General features: G+C 40.7%; 1 protein-coding gene across 1 annotated transcript in view; it reads left to right on the top strand.

The window, feature by feature from the left end:
* Positions 1–19,179, top strand: part of LOC124612622 (transcription initiation factor TFIID subunit 1) — a 226,135-nt gene that overhangs the window by 133,522 nt on the left and 73,434 nt on the right. The window contains exons 13-15 of the mRNA XM_047140920.1: positions 4,367–4,497; positions 4,574–4,795; positions 13,057–13,182. Of these exons, the coding sequence (XP_046996876.1) occupies positions 4,367–4,497; positions 4,574–4,795; positions 13,057–13,182 (479 nt within the window). The remainder of the gene's footprint in view (positions 1–4,366; positions 4,498–4,573; positions 4,796–13,056; positions 13,183–19,179) is intronic.

Genomic DNA, 19,179 nt, shown 5'->3' with positions numbered 1-19,179 from the left:
GTCCTGGATGGTTAGATATAATGATTTTGGAAACCATTTGGAAGGTGTGTGTGCTCCGTGTAGTTGGGGGGAGGAGGCAGATGCATTTGGGGAAGAGCTCTTGCGATGGGGCTGAAGATTTGAGTAAGAATTGCAGTTTATACTAGACTTCTGGGGAAGTATCATAGTAGCAATGCTTGGAGACAGAATAATCAGACAGTTCGACTACTGTGTGAGGCTGCTTGCTAATGACTTTCCTATTTATCTAGAAATTATTTGTGTTTATGATGTGTGCGTCACCCTAGTAAATCCCAGACGTCTGTAGAGATGATTGATAGACAATATAATAAAAATAATAAAAACTATTGGAAGAAAAAGCAAATTCATGTAGCTGACGATGGTAAGATATCTAATGAAGGGGTAGTACTAGGTAGAGGGAAGAAAATATTCACTTTGTCAAATTGTATAGTACCTGGATATTACAAAGTGAGAAACATAACTTAGACTGACTAGGTTAGAAAAATAGTAGTGATGTGAATATTGAAAAGTAGCTGCAAAGACGCAAAAGAATTAGCTTATCTAATGCTAGTTTGACCAATATCAGAGCTGGCTGGGGTGGCCGAGCGGTTCTAGGCGCTACAGTCTGGAACCGCATGACTGCTACGGTTGCAGGTTCGAATCCTGCCTTGGGCACAGATGTGTGTGATGTCCTTAGGTTAATTGGGTTTAAGTAGTTCTAAGTTCTAGGGGACTGATGACCTCAGAAGTTAAGTCCCATAGTGCTCAGAGCCATTTTTTTGAACCAATATCAGAATACAGAGGTTCCTATTGGGATCACCAGCAGTCATACGTTGGGAACAGACAAATTAGAAGTGGTGCAATAGCATGATGATTGATAAATCTGCAGTGTACTTAGCTGGGCTTGTAGTACTGCTGGAGAAAAAAATGAATTAGCTTAGGTTAGGAAACATTACAGCATAAGAGAAGAAAATCTTGACTATGTACTCTTTATAAATGGTACTCACAAAAACCATCTGGAAATAACATTCAAAAATTTAATTTTCTGTGTCATTCAACATTATGTAAGAAGATTACACTTCGCAATATCAGTACAGTTCTATGAGATTTTGTTATGAACACTGTTGGCAATGTCACGGGATGGTGTTTGTTCAACGAAACAGTGTAACATAATTAGCTGTGATGGCTCGTACTAATTTTAAATATTTTCTCTGTAATTTATTCCTTTCTTTGCAATTTTGAATTTTAAAAATTCAAATACTGTATGTGCCAATGAAATAACATCCAAATTATAGCTATAACCCTCAATAATTCTTGTCTTCTTGTTGTCATTTCAGCCTGCCTGCTATAGATGAGACTGTTTCAACTGTGCTTTTCTTTTTCTGCGTGCATGGGCTTCAATTTGACGCCAGTTCTATGACATACATTTCCTATGCTGTTTCGTCCATACATCAGTCACATTTTGACAGTTTTTAGTTTATCTTTGCTTCAAACCAAGATGCTCTTGGAGTTTCTTCTTGTTTGGAATGCGTTTCTGGATGTCATCCTTGCTGAGAAAGTACCAGAAGATTTAGTTGCTCAAACTTGTAGAACTTGTATCAGCAATGTGACCATAGAAAATGATCCTCCTCCCATGAATGTATGTAATCTTTTCTACATGGGTGTAGAGTTCACCATTGTGCCATCTTCTGAATTAACTATTTTCTTTAATTGCTCCAAGGCATGTAGGATTTTTCTAAAGATATGTCATTTTGTTATTTCTGATTCTTGATCAGACTATTTCTATTCATAGCAAGGCATTCAATGACAGATATGCCCTCCAAGCATATTACTGTGCAGTAATGGAGTATCTGGGTGTGAATGGATATTGGTATCTTTTAGACATTTTTGGTTATTTAATACGCAGTGTTTATTTTATCACTCCATGATGCAGACACCTCTTTCTTGGAGGTGTTGGAATCCATCCACTCTTCTAGGTATTTAAGTTTCTCCATTCATTTGGTTTCCCTTTCTTTTACCTGTAGTGCTCTTGCTGACTTGGTGTACATTATAAATTCTGTTTTCTCAAAAGAGATCTGGAGTCCAATCTTTGCTGTTAGTCTCTTCAACTCATTGAGTTGTTTTGCAAATGTGTACAGCAATCAGAAAAAATGAGTTGCCTGCAAAAGGTAGGCAATCAGCTGTCAAACTGATGTTTTTATTGGTTAGCCTGATATTTACCACTCTTTCCTTTTCTCCACTCATGTATGTCTACCCATATAATCTTCAGCATTCTTCTGTCACTCTGCATTTCAAAAGCTTCTGTCTTCTTCTTCTTGTCTGAATTGCCAGACACCCACATTTCTCTTCCATACAAGACCACATTCCAGACAAAATACCTTCAGAAAGACTTCCTAAAACTAAAATGTATATTTGATGTTAGCAAATTCCTCTTTTTCAGGAAATATATCTTGCTGTTGCCAGTCTCCGAAATAGAAAAATGCATCTACTACTTTTAATGTCTCATTATTTAATCTAATTCCCTCAATATCCCCTGATTTAACTTGTCTGTATCTCATTACTCTTCTTTTACAATACGAGAGAAGGAAAGTTACTACTCACCATATAGCGGAGATGCTCTGCCACAATAGGCACAATAAAAAGGTTCACACAATCATAGCTTTCGGCCATTAAGGCCTTTGTCAGCAGTAGACACACACACACACACACACACACACACACACACACACACACACACACACAAGCACAACAGAGAGCTTTTCTGAATTGCGCAGGTGGGAACTTTCCCAGCAATACATCCTACGTTCCCTTAACCCTCCTGGCCTCAACCTTCGTTAGTCACTGTCCTCACCCATCCAGCTCCCTCTGTTCCCATTCCAGCACTACACAGCCGTCATTTCACTGCCACACCCAGTCTTTTAATTTATTTTATTTTTATTTCTCTCCTTTCCGCTACTTAGCCCCTCCCCCCTCCACACCTTCTCTCCTACCCTCCGTCTAAACTGCAACACTTCACTGTCCGCCACTCCCACCATACTATCCCTCCCCCTCCCCACCCCAGCCTCCTCCTTACCCCCACCTAGTCGCCACTCCCATCATGCGCTGGTGCTGCTGCTCGCAGTGTAGTTTCAGCTCTCTGAGACTGCAGATGTGTGTGCAAGTTGCACTTGCGTGTGAGTGTGTGTGTGTGTGTGTGTGTGTGTGTGTGTGTGTGTCTACTGCTGACAAAGGCCTTAACGGCCGAAAGCTATGACTGTGTGAATCTATTTATTGTACCTATCGCGACTCAGCATCTCCGCTATATAGTGAGTAGCAACTTTCCTTCTCTTGTATCGTTACTCTTCTTTTACTTTATTTAACTGGATAGATAAAAAATCTATCACTAAGTGGCGGCAGAACACACACATAAAAGATGGTTGTAATTGGCAAGCTTTCAGAGCCAGTGGCTCCCTCTTCAGGCAGAAGGGTTAAGGGGAAGGAAAAGGGGTGAAGGAAAGGGACTGGAGAGGTCTAGGAAAAGGAATAGATTTCGGGAAAGTCACCCTGAACTGTGGGTCAGGGGAGACTTACCATACGGGATGAAAAGGAAAGACTGATTATTGGAGACAGCTTCGGATGAGATTTGAAAACCTGAGAGCTTAAAGGCTGAAGGCAGGGTAATACATAGACAGAGATTACTGCTTAAACATTATGCATGAGTTAATAAGAGTGAAAAGCTGAGTGCATTGTACGTAACAGAGGTGGGAGGAGGGCAGTGAAAAGTAGACGGGAGAGGCAATGAATGTTGTAGAAAACTAAAGTGGAGTGAAGCAAAGAGTAGTTACAGTGAAGAAATGGCGAGATGGAAGAAATTGACGTAAATTAAGGGCAGGTGGGTGGTGAGAACCAAGGACATGTTGTAGTGCTAGTTCTCACCTGCGGAGTTCTGAGAAACTGGTGTTTGGGGCACAAGGTGGCTCTCCCTTTGATAGTATATGCTTTCCAGTTACAGGGCTGTTATAGGTGGTGGTTGTAGAGGGCATAGGGCAAGTCTTACAGCGGGGATGGTCATAGGGATAGGTACCATAGGTTAGGCAGATGAGTGTAGAAGGAACATAGGGTCTGACAATAATATAAGAAGAATATATCTTCTTTTACTTTTGTAGATGTTTATCTTGTAATCTCGTTCAAGACTCTATCCTTTCTTTTCAGCTGCTCTTCCAAGACATATGCTGTCTCAGACAGCATTATATAGCATCACTGGCAAAGCTCAATCTCTTTGTTTCTTCTCCCTGAACATATTTTGTTACCTAAACCAAATTAAGTAATAAAAATATTAAAAGTATCCTGTTTGCTTAATTATCATGTTTACCTTAATTAATTTTGTCAGGTATGGACTCCAACTGGTGGGTCATAAAGCCAGACTTCAGACTTCCTACAGAAGAGGAAATACGTGCTATGGTTTCCCCTGAGCAGTGCTGTGCATACTTCAGTATGATTGCTGCTGAACAGAGGCTCAAGGCATGTGAATGTTTTAACAGCTTCACAACATTTGTCATTTAAATGGACATTTTGTTAATTGTGTGAATTTCGTTAGGATGCAGGCTATGGAGAGAAATCAATATTTACAACCCAAGAGGATGATGATGAGGAAATGCAGCTGAAGATGGATGATGAAGTTAAGGTGGCTCCGTGGAACACCACGAGAGCATACATACAAGCAATAAAGGGTAAATGCCTGCTACAGCTGACAGGGCCAGCAGACCCTACTGGATGTGGCGAAGGTTTCTCCTACATCAGGGTGCCAAATAAGCCAACGGTGAGTAGTTTCAGAATAGCTGTGTGCTTTCTAGCACTGTTCTGTGGTCAGTGCTAAATAGTGAATAATGTTAAAATATGGAAAAGAAAAAATAGAAAGTTTTCGGAAGAAACTGAGACAAATGGGTAGGAGGCATCAAGTTTTTGCAATAGTGATGCAACTTGCAGCATTCATTCATATGGGAACAAAATCAGACTTCATAGAAAATTACTAAACCTAATTATTTACGAATTCAGAAGCTTTCTTTCCCAGTGTGTTTCCAACTTATGATACTGCTGGTTCTTCATGCTTGATGCATAACATACATTGTTTTCAACAGTATAAATCAGTAGCTTATTTTTCATTTCTCACTGTTTCCATACAAAATACTCTAATAATGTCCTATGGTATTCTTTTATTCTCTTAACGAATGTGAAATACTCAATGCTTCATTTGATTATAGCTGTAATAAAATGGGTGGAAAAAATGCAAATATTATCCATTTTGTTTCAAAGACTCTGACTGAAAAGCGAGGTACCAGATGTCTCATTCTACCTTCCTCAGCATCTTTAAAAATTTGACCCAAAATTTTGGCATGCAGATATATTCGCACTTTTTTAATATGCAACTCACTTCAAACTCTCACAAGCCCTCCTAACTGTAACTCTCTCACACCCTCTAGTCCACCACTGTAAGTTGCTTGTATCCATCCACTCCTAATTGTCATTCCTCAATCATTCAACCAAACTTTATCTCCTTCTGTCTCTCTGTCTCCTGTGTCACAGCCACAATCTCCTTTGTTCTGTCATAGTACTACAGTCTCCTTTATCTGTCACTGTCTCCCTCTTGCTCTCTCTCTCATTATCGTTGGCTCACACCCACTTCCAGTTTCTCTTTCTCTTTATTGCCCCCACCCCCACAGCACTGTCTTCTTCATTCATTTCGTAGCACTGTTCTGTCACTGTCAGTTATGTTCCATTGCCACTGTGTCCCTGTCTTTCTCTCACCACAACACTGTCTACTATCTTCCAGTATTTATTACTTTTTCTTCTCTTTGCCACTGCCACTGCCTTCTTTTCTCTCAGCATAAAAAGGTACGAATATGTTCACATTCCAAAATTTTTAAGGGTGCTGAGGAAGGTAGAACCGGGCCACTGGTACACCATTTTCCAGTCAGATTCTTTTAAATAAACAGAAACATATTCACATTTTTTGTGTTCTGATGGTGTGGGTTCCTGTAGTCATGTCCTAGTTCATGAACCACAGGCAACATATGAGTGGCCAAGTAAGTGGTCCCGACAGTCGAGATACCAGTTACTTTGGAATAAGGCTGGGCATCTCGGACGTATTCTGAGTCGTGGTCACCTTTGTGCTCATACGGCAAAGACTACCAAATCCACCCGTTAGTCCCTCAACCGTTAGGGGTAAAACCCAATGGGATTCGGGGCAAGTAAGGCTAGCAGCCTGCTTCCCTGGTACATTAAATATCATGCTGGCAATAATCAGAGCAAAATGCCTCGGACCTTCAGAGGTGACAGAGTCCCACCCCTAACTGACAAACCAGGGACTCCTAAGATACGACTTGGCAAACAAATGGTAATGAGATGGGGAGCTATTAATATCAATGGGGGCTACTCTGGGAAGAAGGTAGTGCTGGCAGAGGCTGCAAGTAAGATGGGGCTGGACATTTTAGCTGTTAGTGACATTCGGGTAAGGAGTGAGAAAGAAGAGGAAGTGGGAGAACACAAGGTCTACCTGTCAGGAGTCAAAGCAGGAATAGCACAATGGGGTGTAGGGCTTTACATCAGGAAAGAAATGGAACCTAGCGTAGTTGCAATAAGGTATGTAAACGAACGACTGATATGGATAGATTTGACAGTGTCTAGCAAGAAAATTAGGATTGTGTCAGTATATTCGCATTGTGAAGGGACAGATCAAGATAAGATGGATAGTTTGTATGAGGCACTCAGTGATGTAGTTGTTAGAATAAAGGACAAGGATTGGAAATCGAACAGAAGGGTGCGAGAAGGTTAGGGGTAAATTTAGAGAGGATATGGAGGCCAACAGGAACGGGAAACAACTCTTGGATTTCTGTGCCAGTATGGGCTTAGTAATCACAAACTCCTTTTTTAAACATAAGAACATTCACCGGTATACTTGGGAAGGCAGGGGAACCAGATCTGTCATTGACTATATAATAACAGATCAAGAATTCAGGAAGGCTGTGAGGTTCACACGTGTATTCAGGGGACTCTTTGATGACACTGATCATTATTTAATCTGCAGTGAAATTGGGATTGTGAGGCCGAAAGTGCAGGTGGTTAGGTCCGTATGTAGGAGGATAAGAGTGGAGAAACTTCAGGATAAGGAAATCAGGCACAAGTACATAACAGCGATCTCAGAAAGGTACCAGTTAGTTAGTTGAATGTAGTCAATTACAGTCATTGGAAAAGGAATGGACAAGGTACAGGGACACAGTACTAGAAGTGGCTAAAGAATGTATTGGAACAGTAGTGTGTAAAGGTAGGATGAAGCAAACAGCTTGGTGGAATGACACAGTCAAGGCAGCCTGTAAAAGGAAAAAGAAGGCGTATCAAAAATGGCTACATACTAGAACTCAGGTAGACAGAGAAAGTTATGTTGAAGAAAGAAACAAAGCCAAACAGATAATTGCAGCATCCAAGAAGAAATCTTGGGAAGACTTTGGAAACAGGTTGGAGACTATGGGTCAAGCTGCTGGAAAACCATTCTGGAGTGTAATTAGCAGTCTTCGAAAGGGAGGTAAGAAGGAAATGACAAGTATTTTGGACAGGTCAGGAAAACTGCTGGTGAATCCTGTAGATGCCTTGGGCAGATGGAGGTGAAAACACGATCAGTAATGTTTCAGATTTCGAGGTAGAATGGGATAGAATGATGATGGATCACATTTGAGGAAGTGGAGAAAATGGTCAATAGATTGCAGTGCAATAAAGCAGCTGGGGTGGATGAAATTAAGTCGGAACTCATCAAATACAGTGGAATGTCAGGTCTTAAATGGTTACACAGGATAATTTAAATGGCCTGGGAGTCGGGACAGGTTCCATCAGACTGGACAAAAGCAGTAATCAAACCAATCTTTAAACATGGAAACAGAAAAGATTGTAACAACTGCAGAGGTATCTCTTTAATGAGCGTTGTGGGTAAAATCTCTCAGGTATTGTTGAAAGGAAAGTGCGGGTATTAGTTGAGGACCAACTGGATGAAAATCAGTGTGGGTTTAGGCCTCTTAGAGGTTGTCAGGACCAGATCTTTAGCTTACGGCAAATAATGGAGAAGTCTTATGAGTGGAACAGGGAATTGTATCTATGCTTTATAGATCTAGAAAAGGCATATGACCGGGTTCCTAGGAGGAAGTTATTGTCTGTTCTATGAGATTGTGGAATAGGAGGCAAACTTTTGCAAGCAATTAAAGGTCTTTACATGGATAGTCAGGCAGCAGTTAGAGTTGACGGTAAATTGAGTTCATGGTTCAGAGTAGTTTAAGGGGTAAGACAAGGTTGCAACATGTCTCCACTGTTGTTCATATTATTTATGGATCATATGTTGAAAACAATAGACTGGCTGGGTGAGATTAAGATATGCGAACACAAAATAAGCAGTCTTGCATATGCGGATGACTTAGTTGTGATGGCAGATTCGATTGAAAGTTTGCAAAGTAATATTTCAGAGCTAGATCAGAAATGTAAGGACTATGGTGTGAAGATTAGCATCTCCAAAACGAAAGTAATGTCAGTGGGAAAGAAATATAAACGGATTGAGTGCCAAATGGGAGGAACAAAGTTAGAACAGGTGGACGGTTTCAAGTACTTAGGATGCATATTCTCACAGGATGGCAACATAGTGAAAGAACTGGAAGTAAGGTGTAGCAAAGCTAATGCAGTGAGCGCTCAGCTACGATCTACTCTCTTCTGCAAGAAGGAAGTCAGTACCAAGACTAAGTTATCTGTGCACCATTCAATCTTTCGACCAACTATGTTGTATGGGAGCGAAAGCTGGGTGGATTCAGGTTACCTTATCAACAAGGTTGAGGTTACAGATATGAAAGTAGCTAGGATGATTGCAGGTACTAGTAGATGGGAACAATGGCAGGAGGGTGTCCACAATGAGGAAATCAAAGAAAAACTGGGAATGAACTCTATAGATGTAGCAGTCAGGGCGAACAGGCGTAGATGGCGGGATCATGTTACACGCATGGGGGAAGCAAGGTTACCCAAGAGTCTCACGGGTTCAGCAGTAGAGGGTAGGAGGAGTCGGGGCAGACCAAGGAGAAGGTACCTGGATTTGGTTAAGAATGATTTTGAAGTAATAGGTTTAACATCAGAAGAGGCACCAATGTTAGCACTGAATAGGGGATTGTGGAGGAATTTTATAAGGGGGCTATGCTCCAGACTGAATGCTGAAAGGCATAATCAGTCTTAAATGGTGATGGTGGTGATGATGATGATAGGAGAATTTTTGCACTTTTTTTTGTGCGGGTACCTGAGGAACTGCCCATGTAGTAATGGGGCCTCCATTAGTTCCATGAAGCCCACTGTAGACCACATGACTTGCAAAAATAAAACCAACCAATTTTCTCTATTTGCCTTAACAGAAGGAAATGCGTAATATTCATACTTTGACCCTGTGCTGTAGGCTAGTGACACTGAAACAATCCCTCTGTTCGTTATAGAACTGGCCCCTAGCCCTAGGGCTGTCCAAAACACAAGACCCTACCTGTCTTATCACCAATAGAGCCTGAGGTACGAGCACCAGAAACTCTCATTTCTGTTGCGGTGTTTTGGAAGATGTTAGGCACGCATGCTGTCACGTGCATACCAATTATCTTAGCTTGCAAATAACATGGAATCTACAACTGTGTTTCCCTCACTGTAGATTTTGACATATATTGGTGATAATTCTTAAGTAACACTGATTCTAAGTGACAGTTTATGACTGTCACTTAAGAGCACCAATTCTCTTATTTCTCTGCATGATATAACAGATATCATCTTACACCAATTCATGATCCATGTGCAAGACACACAAGCTATGTTGGTACAAATGAAACTCACAACTATGTTAGTATCCGAATCTATGATCTCATTCGTTACCTTTGTGCTTTTATTAAATTGGATTGTAACAAAAGTTCCAGACATTTCTTTTGCTGCAGAGTTTATTATGTGAATATTACTTACAACAAAACCTATTTATAGCTTCAGTGTTATTTGCTACAACTTGTAGAGGAACAAATTCAGTTTCAGATCCTTTGTTCAGTTACTTTCGCTGACAGAAAATTGACTTAGTTTACTTCTGGGATGATGGCCATAGAGGAATTATGACCAAAGTTTAAACTAATTTTATATCATGCTCTGGAGAAGTGTATTAAGGATTGGAAAAAAACACCATGGTTTAACAACAATATTCGTGAAATGCTGAGAAAACAAATGCTGTTCTGCTCTTTTTACTAAAGAGTACTCGCAAAAGACGACAGGCAAACTTTAGTAGAGATTTGTGCATCTATGAACAGATCTACACATGAAGCATGCGACAACTGCCACCATCATACCTTATTGAAAGATCTGGCTGAAAAACCGAGAAAATCCTGGTCCTATGTAAAATCACTAAGCAGGTCTAAGGCATCTGTCCAGTCACTCGTTGACCAGTCTGGTGTGGCAGTTGAAGACAGCAAAACAAAAGCTGAAGTTTTAAATTTTGCATTTATGCAGTTATTTACAGAGGAGAATCATAGAAACATACTGTCTTTTGATAACCGTACAGACTCCTGTATGGACACCATAGTAAAAAGCATCCCTGACAGAGAGAAACAGCTGAAAGAGTCGAAAACAAATAAGTTGTGATATCCAGTTGGAATCCCAATATGGTTTTACAAGGAGTGCTCTATGGCATTGACCCCTTACTTAGCTTTCATTTATGGCACATCGCTCACCCAGCGCAAAGTCCCAAGAGACTAATAGTATGCAGGTGACTCCAGTATATAAGAAAGATAGAAGAATGGGCCCACAAAATTATGGACCATATTCATATTTTGAATATAATAAATTTCCTTGGGACAGAGAAGCTTATGTCAATGAATCAGAATGATTTTAGAAAGCATCATTCAAACAGAACTCAGCTTTCCCTTTCTCCCTCAATATATTGCAAACTTTGGATGAAGGGCAACATGCTGGTTCCATATTCCCCGATTTCCAGAGACCGCCCCACTGCAGACTGATAACAAAAGCATGAGTGTACAGAATAGGTTCTCAGATATGTGAGTGGCTGAGCAAAATAACTGATGATGGTCGAAGTAGAGAGGATATAAAGTGTAGACTGGCAATGGCAAGGAAAGCGTTTCTGAAGAAGAGAAATTTGTTAACATCGAGTATAGATTTAAGTGTCAGGAAGTTGTTTCTGAAAGTATTTGTATGGACTGTAGCCATGTATGGAAGTGAAACATGGAGGATAAATAGTTTGGACAAGAAGAGAATATAAGCTTTTGAAATGTGGTGCTATAGAAGAATGCCGAAGATTAGATGGGTAGATCACATAACTAATGAGGAGGTATTGAATAGAATTGGGGAGAAGAGGAGTTTGTGGCACAACTTGACAAGAAGAAGGGACCGGTTGGTAGGACATGTTTTGAGGCATCAAGGGATCACAAATTTAGCATTGGAGGGCAGCGTGGAGGGTAAAAATTGTAGAGGGAGACCAAGAGATGAATACACTAAGCAGATTCAGATGGATGTAGGTTGCAGTAAGTACTGGGAGATGAAGAAGCTTGCACAGGATAGAGTAGCATGGAGAGCTGCATCAAACCAGTTTCGGGACTGAAGACAACAACAACAACAACAACAACAACAACCAGGTCAGATTGAAGGGGGATATAGAAACAATTCAGAGGCTGCTAGATTTGTTACTGGCAGGTTTGAAAAATACACAGGTGTTACATAGAAGCTTCTGGAACTCAAATGGGACACCCATGAAGGACGGCGACTTTCTCTTCATGGAACACTACAGAGAAAGTTTAGAGACACAGTGTTTGAAGCTGACTGCAGAATGGCTCTGATTTCACCAATGTATGTTTCGTGTAAGGACCACAAAGATAAGATACAAAAAATTTCTTGGAGATGGTGGCTTTTATTCCAAGCATAATGTTTTGGTTATACTTAAATTGAAGTTGAGGCCATTGTTGGAGGGGTGCCTCCCAACGTAAGCTGAAGTGGAGGCCCCTCAATTGTACCTGCCTCTCTAGCTTTTCTCTTTCTTTTATTATGTTTCACATCTTTATCTGATGTTTGCTACACTCTAGTTTTCACCCCCTTTTAATCTCGGTGATCTTCCCTGTGTGTGTTTAGAAGGGTGTTGTTTATTATGTCATCGTTTTGCACATATCTCACATCAACTGAGGTTTGGGGGTTGGGGGGGGGGGGGGGGGGGGGTTGGGACGTGCTTCATGCTGCAGGTGAGTCCAGAGGGGAGCCCCCAATCTGTCTGTGCTCAGCACAGCAGCCTGATTTTGCCTTTGCTACCTGGACATTTGTGCCCTGTTGCTTTTCGTGCACTATGCTAACACAGTTAGGCAGGTTTTACTTCTGGTTAATGGCACCATTATGTATCAACTTGCTCCACAAATGTGGGACTAATGATCTTGTAATTTGTTCCCTAAACCCCCACACAACCACCCAGCCAACCAACCAGATGTGTAGTGACATATGAAGAATAGGGAAACAATGGAGTAATGATGATATGATACAATATGTACTTGTCTTTGTATGTTTAATGGCGTGACAAATTTTATAATGGTCATTGCCAGACATATTTTGTAGTGTAGTCAGGACCATGGTGAAGGGAAAGTCATTTGGAAATGTCATAAGATTCAGTAAATATTTGCAGAATTGGGTGGGAAATAGAGAGTGACATTAGATGATGTGAGAACAATTCTGTGAATGGATGGCACAATCTGAGGACGTTGTATCCACATTTTATTACAATATGAAATTGTCCAAGTTGCACAGGCACATTATCTAGAAGGAAATGTTAATATAGGACATGGATCATGTGAATTTTTGAACTGTAGTAGGCAGAGAACGACGAACTGTATCCTTACTTGTTTCTACAATTAGGATAGTATCATGCTGAAGTAATGTTGTATGTTCTTACTGAATCATTTACGTACTGTTACCCTTTTACTGAGATTAGCTCTCTGCAACAAGGATAGAAAAAATACAACATGGGAGTGATCTATGTGCATACATCTGTTTCAGCAAACAAAAGAAGAACAAGAAGCTCAGCCAAAACGTACTGTGACTGGAACTGATGCTGATCTAAGAAGACTTTCTCTCAACAATGCTAAAGCACTTCTTCGAAAATTTGGTGTACCAGAAGAAGAGGTATATTTTTCCAGTAATTTTTACCTCATGTACCAGTTAAAATTCTGCGTATCCCTTAATATTTCACAGTGCATATTTCAAAATACACTCCTGGAAATTGAAATAAGAACACCGTGAATTCATTGTCCCAGGAAGGGGAAACTTTATTGACACATTCCTGGGGTCAGATACATCACATGATCACACTGACAGAACCACAGGCACATAGACACAGGCAACAGAGCATGCACAATGTCAGCACTAGTACAGTGTATATCCACCTTTCGCAGCAATGCAGGCTGCTATTCTCCCATGGAGACGATTGTAGAGATGCTGGATGTAGTCCTGTGGAACGGCTTGCCATGCCATTTCCACCTGGCGCCTCAGTTGGACCAGCGTTTGTGCTGGACGTGCAGACCGCGTGAGACGACGCTTCATCCAGTCCCAAACATGCTCAATGGGGGACAGATCCGGAGATCTTGCTGGCCAGGGTAGTTGACTTACACCTTCTAGAGCACGTTGGGTGGCACGGGATACATGCGGACGTGCATTGTCCTGTTGGAACAGCAAGTTCCCTTGCCAGTCTAGGAATGGTAGAACGATGGGTTCGATGACGGTTTGGATGTACCATGCACTATTCAGTGTCCCCTCGACGATCACCAGTGGTGTACGGCCAGTGTAGGAGATCGCTCCCCACACCATGATGCCGGGTGTTGGCCCTGTGTGCCTCGGTCGTATGCAGTCCTGATTGTGGCGCTCACCTGCACGGCGCCAAACACGCATACCACCATCATTGGCACCAAGGCAGAAGCGACTCTCATCGCTGAAGACGACACGTCTCCATTCGTCCCTCCATTCACGCCTGTCACGACACCACTGGAGGCGGGCTGCACGATGTTGGGGCGTGAGCGGAAGACGGCCTAACGGTGTGCGGGACCGTAGCCCAGCTTGATGGAGACGGTTGCGAATGGTCCTCGCCGATACCCCAGGAGCAACAGTGTCCCTAATTTGCTGGGAAGTGGCGGTGCGGTCCCCTACGGCACTGCGTAGGATGCTACGGTCTTGGCGTGCATCCGTGCGTCGCTGCGGTCCGGTCCCAGGTCAACGGGCACGTGCACCTTCCGCCGATCACTGGCGACAACATCGATGTACTGTGGAAACCTCACGCCCCACGTGTTGAGCAATTCGGCGGTACGTCCACCCGGCCTCCTGCATGCCCACTATACGCCCTCGCTCAAAGTCCGTCAACTGCACATACGGTTCACGTCCACGCTGTCGCGGCATGCTACCAGTGTTAAAGACTGCGATGGAGCTCTGTATGCCACGGCAAACTGGCTGACACTGACGGCGGCGGTGCACAAATGCTGCGCAGCTAGCGCCATTCGACGGCCAACACCGCGGTTCCTGGTGTGTCCGCTGTGCCGTGCGTGTGATCATTGCTTGTACAGCCCTCTCGCAGTGTCCGGAGCAAGTATGGTGGGTCTGACACACCGGTGTCAGTGTGTTCTTTTTTCCATTTCCAGGAGTGTATGAACAAAGATTTGAAAAATAAAGGACCTATATTTCACAAAAGCGGCCTTTTCTTCTTCTTTTTCAAAATTATTTTAAAGTTTTGGCCTAAGTAGCATCTTTTGAATAAATGGATGTATGAACTTAATTTTAATGTCATTTTGTTATTATTATTATTATTATTATTATTATTATTATTATTGTTGTTATACTGATAGATGGCTGCATTTGTTCATAAATATATTGTCTGTTCTCAGTAGGGTTGCCAGATTTCAGTGTGGAAATACGGACTCACATGAATCAACACTGACTTTTTAAAAAATTGTATTTACTGCATATTTTCTTCAAAATGCTCTCAACATAATCAAGAGGAATATGTATCAGTTGAGCTTGGCTTCTCAATTGTTTTTCATTAGGCAGCACTCTTATAAAAATAATTGCAACTTTCATCATAATAGAAATAAATGTACAATTCATATTTTATTAGATCAGCTGAACATCTGTTTCACTCATTCCTCCATTTAATGTTCATAATGGAGAAAACTCTCTCCATGGATGAATTGGAAGGAAATACACTCAAAACAAATTTAACACTGCACATTTTTGATGTGCCAATCAGTTCTATAATATAGGTCCAGCTTTGTAGTATTGCCGTAGTAGCTAATTTTGGTTTCAAATGTTCACTCCCTTTCCCACAAAACAAATCAGAAAGCATAGTGATCTCTGAATACACATTATCTACAATAAGGAAATCGACAATACAAAGTGATTCAGCTAATTTTAAAATATCTTGAAACTAAGGCTATCTCTCTCTCTCTCTCTTTCTTTCTACACATGCACGTCCTAGTGTGAAAAACATAATCTGAATTGTGAAATTTTATGCTGGATGATTAAAAAATATAACTTATTCCATTCCATGATGCGATGATTGGTACAGTTACTGGTTATATAAAAAGTCTATCTCTTTACATAAAAAATGTGTCTTTATGCCTCATGTTCAAAATCAGAACATTTAGTGTATGGTTAAAAGTATGCACTATACCTGGAACAAAATGGGAAAATTCCATATTGTTCTGGCTAAAATCATACATCTGGCAACCATAGTTCTCTCACACATTCTTTACATGTTTACTTTCGAAGATAGGTTCCATCAAATATTGAATAGTATCAGTAACTGAAAACTGCTTACATTATTGTTATTTAAGGGCAGAAGATAAATCTGTTTGAAATTATAACTAATAAAGTACTTTATTTGGAAAGAGTTCACTGCATAATAGCATTTATCAGGTAACTTCATATTTTTATCTAGAATTTATGAGGACGTGCTGGAAAGTAATGCCTCGAAATTTGCTATGTGAAAACTCTCAAAGTGTTTTAAATAAAACAAATGTTATTAACTTTCTGCATATTTATTGTTCATGTCTACATATTTTCTGCCATCTGCCACTGGAGGGCTCCAAATTGTAGCATATAATATGGTGGCATGTAATGTAATGAACACACTCGAGTGCTGTGACATCTGCAGCAATTCAACACCTTGGGTTCACTGTCATTGATCATCCTCTATACAGTCCCAACTTGGCTCCATCCGATTTTCATCTGTTTGCAAAATGTAAAGAACACCTTCAGGAACTTCACTTTGATAGTGAAGAAATGGTGCAAGCAGAGTTGAGGCTGTGGGTTTGTGGACAAAGTCAAACATTCTACAGTGATGGAGTCAAGAAACTGGTCTCTTGTTGGGAGAAATGTGTTTGTCACCAGGATGACAATTTTGAGAAATAAATGTAGAGACAGGAAGAGTAAGGATGTAGAATATTAACAGTGTTTGTTTTATTTGTAGTGGAACAAGTGCAATGGGATATAAATTATGCTAATTATGCTGTGAAGTTGGTTCACCACAGAAGCGTAGTGAGGTGGACAGGCTCAAATTGTAGGGACAGTAAATATAAAGACAGCTTCCATATAAAGACATGCAAAAATGCTCTGAGAACATCAGAGTTTATGGCTGGAAAAGGCTGTAAGCACCTATTTTCCAAGGAACGTGAAAAATCACAGGCACAAACAGAACCAACTAAACTGACTGTACATTTATCTCATAGAAGGAATGAAAGTAGAAAATTCTGTAAGGGTGAAAAGAAGAAACCTGAGAATACAGACTGTAAGAAAATGAAATGAAATCTGGCAACCATGAAGCACAATATAATGGACAGCCTGTGGTTATACTTCCAGGAAATCCCCCAAGATGTATTACTGCCGTATTATACAGCAGAATTACAGATGATTCAACCCACACTTCAAGAAGAAAAAAAGGTTATCCACTGCTACGCAAGCTATGGTATTACATCTGAGCTCATGCGGAAGGGAGGAGTTACACTTCACAAAAGAATACACTCTCGTGTGGGTTTAATGTGAGAGCAAGGAAAAAATTCGAGAAGCATGGGTCACTGGAGGTTTCTGCCCTAGTTCTAGAAGCATGGGGAGGTATCTGGCCTAAATGTAAGGAGGGGATAACATATACTATCCCTTTACTGAAGTATTATTCCGTCGATTGTAACATTTAAAAATCATGTCTGGAATTTTATATGAGACTTAGTTCTACACTCAAAATAGATCACATATTTGTGCAGAGGTAGATATATGAAAATGTATATGAATGTAATATTGACCTCCACAGTCTCTTTGTGGACTTCAAGACATCTTTTGAGAGTCTTAATAGAGGGCAAATGTTGAATGATATATCGTGATTGAGCACACCAGCCAAATACGGTACACTGATTAAAGCAACCTTTGTGGCATTTATAAGAATGAAAGGTGCAGTAAACACATCATTTAACACCAGCAGTGGGTTCTGCCTCAACCATAATGCTTTTTAATCTGATATTAGAAGTAGCCAGTCGTAATCTACAGATATCTGATAATACTGATGTCAAGTCAACAGAGATGTGTGTGTGTGTATGCTGATGATGGTGCTATTGGCAGCATAAGAAGAGTTTCATTATAGAGAGCAATGACTAAGCTAGATGAAGTAGCACAGTAAAGGTGACTTACAATTAATAAATCTGAAAGCAAATACATGCAGCTCACAAGAAGGGCAGATAACAATGTTGATGAACAAGTTAATTTCATGTGTGATGGATCATTTTGCACAACAAATCGTAATGATGTGGAACTAGTCATTTTACATTCACATTGCAAATTAATTTGTAAATGTGGCTACAAGCTGATATTTATGTGATGTTTTTATTTTATAGTATAATGGATGTGAATTAGTAATTCCTGTGCAAACCTTTTACACATTACAATAATAGAAATTCTTCTACAGAACAGGAATTGTCAAGGAGAAACATTTTCCATTTTTTTCAAATTTTACTTTGCTGTCTGTGAGACAGTTTATATCACTGGGTAAGTGATCAAAAATTTTAGTTGCAGCATTGTGGCCCTTTTCTTGTGCTAAACGCAACCTTAATTTGGAGTAATGAATTGTAATTTTTTATTTTGGTGTAGTAATTATGTACATCAGTGTTCCTTTTGAATTGTAGTGGATTATTCACAACATACTTCATGAAGGAGTAAATATACTATGAATCAGTGGTCAGAATGTCTACAAGATGATCGTTGTTGAGCTCCACACATTGTACAAAATTGTTAAGGCTGTCGAGGCCACTTTTTGACAAATTGCCTGTTGGTGTCTGTCTCAGGTTCTTTGGCCAACATTTGTTTGATGATTTTTCTGATGATTCACTTTTGTCAAAGCTTCACCATCCGTTGCTGGTTGTGGACTGGAGACGAGTCAGTGGCTACAGATTATATGTACCTGGTACACCAATGTCCAAGGGCTTTTCCATGGTTGTTACCGCTGCAGTTCTCCTCTTGCTCCCTGCAATGGTCATTCACTGCAGGTCCGAATACTGAATCAATTCACCTTGAAGCTTTCCTCCTCCTTGGTGAAGCTATTGTGGTGTTTGCATACTTCTATAGGTTCCATGAATAAGCGGATGCGAGACTCTTCTCAAATTTTACTATGTGGTCAGTGTCACATAGTGTGTACTCTGCCACAGCCTATTTCTAAGCCTGCCTCACCTGCTACACCGCTTATGTTCAGTGATCCTGATATTTATTGATCATCCAGTCACCCCAACTTTTCCACATGTACTGACATTGCAAGTGGGTCCTCTTTCTCCTTTGCCGACCTGAGACATGCTTTGATCTTCTTTGTCAGTTTATAAATAGTCTTCATGCCATATTTGCACAATACATGGCCGGTTCTGTTCATCTCTCTGGGAATTCATGGCAGATGGGCCGTACCCAACATATCCTTTTCCGAAATGTCACTTTACGAAGTGTTTGATTCTGTGACACTTATTATGCAACTGTTTGACTACCAATTGCTCCTGAGAACGCTTTCCAGGTGTTGCACCTCGCATCTGATGTGCTGCAGCTCATATATTCATCTTGCTCATATTACGAGCATGTTACTCATGCCTCTTTTCTGGTCCAGATGGTGATATG

This window comes from Schistocerca americana, chromosome 4 (assembly GCF_021461395.2).
Source record: "Schistocerca americana isolate TAMUIC-IGC-003095 chromosome 4, iqSchAmer2.1, whole genome shotgun sequence".
Taxonomy (NCBI): domain Eukaryota; kingdom Metazoa; phylum Arthropoda; class Insecta; order Orthoptera; family Acrididae; genus Schistocerca; species Schistocerca americana.
Note: the sequence above shows the minus strand (reverse complement) of the source record. Positions and strands in the feature narration are given on the sequence as shown.